The 9,194-nt window shown below is 34.9% G+C and overlaps 1 protein-coding gene across 2 annotated transcripts; it reads left to right on the top strand.

Moving 5' to 3' along the window:
* The first annotated feature begins 4,348 nt into the window (after window positions 1-4,348).
* Window positions 4,349-8,459, top strand: PSP (3-phosphoserine phosphatase). Of its 2 annotated transcripts, none has more exons than XM_088101492.1 (8): window positions 4,349-4,465; window positions 4,547-4,898; window positions 4,998-5,130; window positions 5,238-5,345; window positions 6,697-6,790; window positions 7,212-7,361; window positions 7,440-7,493; window positions 8,096-8,459. In XM_088101492.1, the coding sequence occupies exons 2-8, from the start codon at window positions 4,676-4,678 to the stop codon at window positions 8,219-8,221; spliced, it is 888 nt and encodes a 295-aa protein (XP_087957618.1). In that variant the 5' UTR covers window positions 4,349-4,465; window positions 4,547-4,675; the 3' UTR covers window positions 8,222-8,459. The 2 variants fall into 2 exon arrangements, with proteins under 2 accessions (XP_087957618.1, XP_087957619.1); XM_088101493.1 differs by having other exon boundaries at window positions 4,375-4,553; window positions 4,667-4,898.
* Window positions 8,460-9,194: the final 735 nt, after the last annotated feature.

The raw sequence follows: 9,194 nt of genomic DNA, 5'->3' as shown, positions 1-9,194 counted from the left end.
ATGATTATGATAAAAAAAAGTAGTATCTTTCCATTCGTACATACGAAGAAAGATACCATGTCATCATTTCGCTTCTCATATTAAATAATGGATCCTGATATTTTGACACCAAAATTTTGACACATTTTTTATAACGCCAGTTGTCACCATTTGATTGGTCCAAATTTCTTTTTGTTTTATTTTGAAATTGTGACGTCGAAAATGCTGAAAGTTAAAAAAATTTGGGATTCCAAATAACTCCTTGTCTTGTTTCATTAGAAATCACCGTTCTCTTTCTTACTTGTCGTTCACGATCTTCGTTGTACCTCTTCGTTTTGGTTTTCGGTGTTCGTCTTCCTTGTGGTTGTGGTTGTCCGTTGTCGGTGTGGTTGTACGTTTTCGTTGCATCTCTTGGCTTCGGTGAACGTCGTCGTCTTTGTTTAGTGTATTTTGCGAAATGGCAAGTTCAGGTAACCATGGTCCTTCGACAAGCAAGATAAATGCGTTTTTCCTCCATTGTGTTGATTGGGTTTTCGGTTTGGATTTTGAGTTTTCGTTGTTATGTTAAATTTTGTTGTTGTTATCGTTTTAGGACTTATAAGTTTTGGTAATTTTGTTTGTCGTTGATGCAGTTGAGGGTTAGTCACTCATTTTCAACAAAGTATATTTCTACTTTGAACAAGCGTTTGTCAAAGGAGCACCGGTCACTGATTGCGGAGACTCCTTTTTAGTGGTTTTTAGATTTGGGTGGTAAAGTTAAAGTAGGTAGGAATATTTTGAGTGAGTTATTGGTAAAATGGGTGGATTCCAGTAGTGGTTTTTTTAACTGGAGATAAACTTGTGTCTATGAATGAGAAGGAATTTTGTTTAGGTTTTGGGGTTGAGTTCAGATGGTCAAAATATTAACTTAAGGGAAGAATTGGGAAGAAGTACATCTTTGAAATACTTAGGCAATGGAACAAAATATTTGAATTTGGTATACAAATGTTTGATGAGAAAACATAAAAGAAAGATACCTCCTTCTCATTTTTGTAGCTTGTACATATTGGTAGGGATATGTGAGATATTATTTCCACACCGTAGCGGAAGAGTGTTTCCCATAATGTTTGAAATTGTTGATAATTTAAGTGGTTTGGGTAATTATTGTTGGGGTAATTTAGTGTATCGTTATTTGGTACGTAGTTTGTGCAAAGCTTCATATGCTTTAAAGAAAGGAAAAGGTACACGCAATGTTTATGTTGATGGTTGCGTTTACATGCTGCAGGTAATTTAGATTTATTGAATTAAAATGTCCCTTTTTTTTAAGTAGTGGGTTGGTTTGTGTTTTTGACTAAATGATAAGATGAACATTTTTTTGAGGTATGGTTTTGTGAGAATTTATGTCCTCCCAAAGGTCGAATAGAGAAATTCTCACGAATATTGCATTGGATGAATATAAATTTGGGAGACAAATTTGTGAAAGGAGTTATGGAGACGGGTGTGGTATGTGGTTTATTGTTTGAGTGTTGTATGTTATGATATATGCACTGAACTTCTATATTATGATATGTATTGTTGAATTTCAGGTTCATCATGATGTTGATGTTGATGTTTCAATGATAGATAAGAAGGATGAGAAGGATGACCAAAGAAGACCAAAAATGAAAGATAACCAACCAACACCAAAGAAGTTACAAAAAAGAAAACGCAGAGAAAGTTTTATGAAAGCTTTAGACGAGCAAGAAAATCTAATTGCAGAACTTAAGAGGAGGGTTGTTGTCTTGGAGGCAGAGTTGGTCGAAGAGAAAGCTAGAAGAAGAAATGAACATGGTGGTGGAGAGAGTGTGCCATGTGAAGAACCGTGCATGAATAGTGAATTTTTTTCCACTACTGGAGGAATGTCCGACAATCCACCTTCAATGAATACGTATGTGAGGATGAGGTCACGAATGCGTTACAAGAGCAGAATGCTTAGGACTCCTTACACTGGATTTCTTAGAATTAAAAATGAGTGATATTTATAAGTTTGTCAATTTCAATACAAACACGAGGATGCTTCTTCATCTTAATGTCCTGAGATGCTGCAAGTTTGTCATCTTCATGTGGTGGTTCTTCATCCCCTGCTTCTTCATTATAGGGACCTCCATGTTGTTCATCATCTCCACCAGCATCTTCTTCATCGCCTCTACTTGTAGGTGCTTCCTCTGCACCACCAACACCTTCTTCATCATGACCAAATTCAAATTCTTCATTAAAGATTGGAGTTTGACGAATGTCAATTAACTCCCGCGTAATAACTCCAATCTTTGCATTCAGTGTCATAATATCATGATTGTTTTTTCTCATTCTCTCCTCAGCACCTGTTAACCACGTGTCATCATTAGAGCTTTTATCATCTCTTTCCTGAACCCAAGATCGTTCAGGCATCGATCCTTCACCCATCCCTCCATCATCCATGTGGAATGCAGCACGAATTTCAGCCACTTCACAATCTTCCTTACTTACATACCACTCCAAATTTAACTATACCATACACAAAGAACCAAAGTAATCAAATAAGAACATCATTATCTAAAACAAAATTATAACAAATGTTCAAACACTTACATCTCCGGTCTTAAAAATATTATCAATTTCTTTTGTTGTTGCTGTATAAGGGAACCATCGCAATATGCGCGGGAACCTCCTATGAGAATAATGACTATGCAAAGACAGTCTTTCAATCGCCCAAGCCTTAAAATATGAAAATAAATAGTTACCCAAATTTTACAATGTTGTACATTCCATTTACTAAATTAATTATAAATCATGTCACCTGCAACACGGCCACATTGCCACTAAGACTGAGTGAGCGGGCGATTCCTCTAGACATTATTTTCTTCATGCGTTTATTTAAATTTTGCACAATATGTTTATGTACACCAGTCGCCCAATCGTATAGACATAAAATATCTAACTCATCTAACACTTGACAAGGCATGTTAAAAATATACTTAGACTTCCTAGGAAAATAAAATGAAAACAAACACACTAATATATATAACCTACACACTACATCAACCTCTATGTTTTCATCCCGGACAACCAAACAAAACATGTCCATGACCTCCTTCAATGTAGTGGTTTTTGGATTAAACATATCACCAACCACTTCAACAACTGATTCGTCAAAAGGGATCTCTAAACCACCTATATCTAAACCTATGGTCATTAACACATCAAGAACACTAAATGGGACCAATTCTTGACTAACTCTAAAACTGACATCATGCTCAGTCCATCGTTGGACCATCATCTTCAATAATTTCAAATTCACCTCCAAGGGCTCCACAATGTGCAAACACCACCTAAAAGGAGTCATCCTAATGCGCTCTACATGAGCGTCTCCTACTAACCTATTCATTTCAACAATGCTCGATGATTCCATTTAGATACGAAGGCGCCACTACAAAACAATAAGAAATATTTATTATTCACTATACAAGCTAAATATCATCACTATAAATAACAAATTACATTTCATCTTACATTTGCTTGTTCGGATGCCATTGGACCTGCAATTATAACATAAACAAAACAACAATATTCGACAACATCGTTAGGGTTTGCCAAAGAAATAAAGGTCAATGATGGAGAAGATGGTTAGAATTCATGCAGTTCTACTTACCAAAAAACACCACGACAGTGAGAACGCCAATGCTCGACAGCGTCGTCCAACAGGGCTTCAATCTTGCACAACACCTACGTCCAAGAAAGCGACAACGAACAAAACCAAATATCGATTACAAAGTCTCGTTTTTAGGGATAGAACACGAGAGAGGTGAGAGCACTTAGAGAGACAAAGGAATGCCACAAAAGAGAGAAGGCGAGAGGTGAAAGAAGAATATGGTAACCGCTAAAATGAAATTTCGTAATTTATCTTTCCAATTATACCCTCCGTGATGAAATACCTATTCATTCTTTATTTAAAACAAGGTTTAATGTCTCAATAGGTCCGTATTTTTGTTCAGAATTTGAAATAGGTCCCTTTATTTTTTGGCGTCTCAATTGGGTCCTTATTTTTGTTAATTTGATGCAAATAAATCCTTTCCGTCAATTTCATCAAACGGCGTTAATGAATGTGTGACGTGGCCTTACACGTGTCAATACTGTCCTCAGGCCACGTCATACATTCATTAACGCCGTTTGATGAAATTGACGGAAAGGATTTATTTGCATCAAATTAACAAAAATAAAGATCCAATTGAGACGCCAAAAAATAAAGGGACCTATTTCAAATTCTGAACAAAAATAGGAACATATTGAGACATTAAACCTTAAAACAACAGCCAATGGACAATAGTCAAGAGACGTTGTAAAAAATGTGTTAAAAAATAGGTGTTAAAAAAGCGTTTTCGTTTCATAATACCCACTGTTTTTTTTTTTCCACAAAAATCGTGATTTGGAACATTGTTGCCAAAACAAGAAAACAACGTCAATCGAACAAATTAGAAAAGAAAGAAACATAGTTAGTTGATTAACATATTCTGAGATTGAAAGTTTTCAGCCACCAACCCTCTGTCGTTTCATTCATTTCCTTCATCTGCAGGTACTCGGTAATATTCGTGCACCCTCGCATCATGCCCTTTGATCCTAAAATATAGCAGCCTTCATCCTCTGATGGGTTTTTGATAAAGCAACCGTTTTTGTCACTGGATTTGGAAAACAGCTAGTTCCCATGGAGGGGTTGGTGAGTTCTGGGATCAACACCATTCGTGTTTTTGGTGTTACAAAGCACCAATCTCGTTTTCTTCCTTCATCAACGCTTCATCTGAGGAGTGATAGAGTGTGTGGAATTGGAATTGGGGTTGAGGAGAAGAAGAAGAAGCCGTGTTTCGTTATGGCTGCATCTGTTGGGGGCTCCAAAGTGGGCCATTTTGAGAACACACTCCCGTCCAAAGGTTATTATGATATATAACTTATGTGCATTACATGTTTATGATGTTATTTCCTTCATGATTTTAGGGAACAATAAAATAGTGATGCTTTTTTGATGATAGAGGTTCTTGAGCTTTGGAGAAAGGGTGATGCTGTTTGCTTCGATGTGGATAGCACTGTGTGTTTGGATGAAGGGATTGATGAGCTTGCTGAGTTCTGTGGGGCTGGAAAGGCTGTTGCAGAGTGGACTGCTAGGTTGGATTGTTCAACTGGGTCTTTGTTAAAATTGAAATGTTTTTGTTTTTATTTGAGACTTTTTGTTGTTGTTTATGGTATATCTGATTCAGTGTTGGATTTCGTAGAGCGATGGGTGGTTCTGTTCCGTTTGAGGAAGCCTTGGCTGCTAGGCTGTCTTTGTTCAACCCCTCTTGGTCTCAACTTCAGAATTTTCTTAAGCAAAAGCCACCAAGGTGTGACTCAGGGAGACTGAATGGTTTTTTGTGTTTCCAATGTTTGTTGTCTTTTTGCGGATTTAACGTACTTGATTGATTAATGTATGAACATTTTGCTTTTGATTAGGCTTTTCACTGAAAAAAGTAACCAGGACAGTTTCTTGTGAATTTCCCAGTTCTTGCCTTAGGTTTTCTTAATTTGTTAGAAGGGGAGTGTTGGTGTGATGGTTAGATTTATTGCCTTGTGAATAGGAGATCACAGGTTCTATTAGTGGAATGAGCCTCTTGTAAGTGCAAGGTAAGGCTTTCTACACTAAACCTGTTATGTGTCTGATCCTTTCCAAGACTGTGTCCATTGCAAGAGCTTTATAGCATTAGGTTGTACTCGTAGACTTTTAATTTGACAGCATTGAAAGGATTTGGTTTTAGCTTTTTGTGTGAGTTTTGCTACAAATCAGGAACATTTTTTGAGAGAATTCAGCCTGAAATTTACCAAGACTCAAATACTGGTTAAAACAAAGTGCAAATTAGTTCTGTTCTGACAAAAAAATTCTGGATGTGGTACTTTTCCTTATATAATTAAACATCCTTGTGATGGAAAGACCTTATCACAGTATCACTGTATCTTTAACACTGCAGCTTATGTACTTGTGCTGTGTTTTTTTGTTAGTGGAAGAGAAATGATGTTAGTTTTATCGTATAGTCTACCTACCAAACAATTTTGTCTGTTTGACATATCCATCCATGTAAGAGATTTGGTCACTCTCCCCAGGATGCCCATGTAATTTCTAGCTCAACCCTTTTCTAGCAGTAGCGGAATTTCTGAACTACGACGTATACGGTTGGAAGTCCCACATTAACTAGAGATAAAGATCAATTCATACTTTATAAGTGGGTGCAAACCTCATCCTACAAGCCGGTTATGTGGGGTTGAGTTAGGCTTAAAGTTCACTTCTAACATATACTTTTCCCAACTGATGCATATTCAGTCACATTATGCAATTATATGTTTTCGTTTGACCCCTAACAAAAAAATGCTGCATGGTTTCTCGAGCAAGAAATTGTATTCCTCTGTATTCAAATTGTTCTTAAGTTATAATACAATTATGGAAAGAAACTACAATCTATACACGATAAAATGAAAGAGGCGTAGAGAAATGACACTCTATGAAAGAGATTTATTGACTTATCATCCCTACTTAGCTTAATCTTTGATGAGACAAATGATTGATATTTGAACACTAAAGCTTGACTGGTCACTTTCTTTCTCTTCACCTTCAAATCCTCATTTCTCCCACGAGTATCTTGACATGTGTTTAGTTCAGACAGATTTGGAATAATGTTTACGATTCTATTTCTTAATGTGCAGGCTTTCCCCTGGCATAGAAGAGTTAGTCCAGAAGTTAAAGGCTAATGGCATTGCTGTTTATCTTGTCTCTGGTGGCTTCCGTCAAATGATCAATGTACGAATAATAGTTGAAATTAATGGTTTTTCTGATCCACTTTGTGCTTGGGGAGAAATCAATTGTTTCTATGGCATGTTGTGAATTTGGATAAACATTTTTTCTTCTGTCACTGAAAATATTTCATAACTAGTTCATTCAGTCATTGAATGCCCGTAATCTTGAAGATCACCACACATGTCTCTTGCAGAATACATCTATATTTTACTTCAGATTCTGGAATGAATGTGAGAGAGGGTTGATGCATTCTGGAATGGATATAATTAGCATCTATAGTCTGTCTTCTAATGCTCTTCCCATTCAAATGATTTTTGTCATGACATTCAGAGTTGTATGCTGTGCTTTTACATTTGACATGTTCTATGAATAAAGGGTAATGGATTAGATACTTTGTTTTAACTCCTGCACTCTTCTTATGAAGCCTGTTGCATCAATACTTGGAATTCCAGAAAGCCATATTTTTGCCAATAACCTACTTTTTAAGAGCTCTGGAGAGTTTCTGGGGTTCGATACAAGAGAGCCTACTTCAAGGAGTGGAGGAAAAGCTGTTGCTGTCCAACAGATCAAGAAGGTTCAGGCAGTACTCACATGTGAATTTTTTTTTCTTGAACTACTTTCATTGCTTAAAGCTGATCAAACTGATTTCCAGGCTCATGGTTTCAAAACTTTAACCATGGTGGGGGATGGTGCTACTGATATGGAGGTAAGAAAACGTATTTCCTGGTTATTTTATGGAAAATCTCATTTCCAACTGATTAGGCATTTTGTTTTTCTAATCTGAAACAACCTATCTCAACACTATATTGGCATCTGACACATAACAATGTTATAATCATTGTTTTTTCTCTCTGTAGATTTCACACACAAATGACCAAAAATAATGTTGACTTTTTATTGGTAAACAAACTTTTTTTAAACAGGATTAAATATGTTCTTTTTCTCTTAAAACTGCTAAAAGAATTGTATTTTCCCCCAAAACTAAATTATAAAGTATTTTGTGTATGCACCTTATGAAAGTTGCGTAAAACATCTTTCCCAACAAACATAGTTTTACATTACACTATAACCTTCACATGTTGTTTGTTGGAGAGAATGTTTTACATGACTTTCACAAAATATAAAAGTGCAATACTTTATAATTTAGTTTAAGAGCAAAACACAATCTTTTATGATAATTTAATGATAAAAAATATTTAACCCTTTTAAATATTTTTATCAAAATTGTTGTGTCATTGTTAGTTATTTCCTGTTATACCTTATTCATATGTGATAGTAATTGTGTGCTGTTTATGAGCCCACTTTTAGGCTCGTCAACCAGGTGGTGCTGACTTGTTCATTTGCTATGCTGGTGTTCAACTTCGAGAATCTGTTGCTGTGAAAGCTGATTGGCTAGTTTTCAATTTTAAAGACCTTATAAATTTGTTGGGGTAATTTTTCCTTTTTCTTTTTTCTTTTTTGTTTTCATTTGTTTTCTTCTGAGCCGGCGTGAGAAGTTTCCAATATGAAGAGGATTGGGATGTTGTCACCATCTCACTGTTTGAAATTTTTAGACTTTATTTAATGCATAACATATATTTGGCTATGGTATTATTCTCTGTAGTTGCTTTTCAGCTGCAGACCTTTAGGATTACAATAGAGTGAGAAATCGAATAAAAAAACATTTGGTGTCTTTTCTTTCTAGTTGTCATCAAATTTTGTCCTTGCTAAATTAGATTTATTATTCTTTTGTCATTTTTAATTCTAATTGCTTTATTTCATGGTTGTTATTTTATTTGTGCAAATGTTCATGTTGCTATTGTTAGAAGTATAAATGCACTTCAACATTATGTTGCCAAGCTTATCTTAGTGTCTTTTGGTGATGGGATTTCACAATTCAAAGGAAATTAAAATGCATTGAATTTTGATTGTTTACTTTTCAAATTAATTGAAATTTATGTATCTTTGATTGAATATTTCAATTATCACTAAATAAATGTATATTTTAATATTAAAAATCACTTGATGGTATTTTTTGGTCATGTTGAGATTATTTTTTGATTAAATTTCATTAAGATTTTTCTAGTTTATGTTGATAAAGGATTTTCTTTTTCAATTGATTTGGTTGACACTATTTTTTATTGGTGTCAATTATAATTATTTTGACTTGCATGAGTTAGAGAGATAAATTAACTACAAATAACTTTGATAAATATCAAGAAAAAAAAGTATGGATGAATTAGTTGAAAAATACTATCATCGGTATTAGTTGAGAAAGCTTTAATTAATGTTGATGGAAAAATAATTTTGGTCTAAATTGATGGAAAAATAACTTCAACAATGTTAATTGAAAAAATAAATATCCTGCATCAAGGTCGATTGAAAATTAACTTGCACATATTAACAAATAGTCTTATTGATGTTATAA

Source organism: Vigna umbellata, chromosome 11, assembly GCF_029865625.1.
Source record: "Vigna umbellata cultivar VRB3 chromosome 11, Vumbellata_1.0, whole genome shotgun sequence".
In the NCBI taxonomy this organism is placed as follows: domain Eukaryota; kingdom Viridiplantae; phylum Streptophyta; class Magnoliopsida; order Fabales; family Fabaceae; genus Vigna; species Vigna umbellata.
This window is presented reverse-complemented; position numbering and strand designations above follow the sequence as displayed.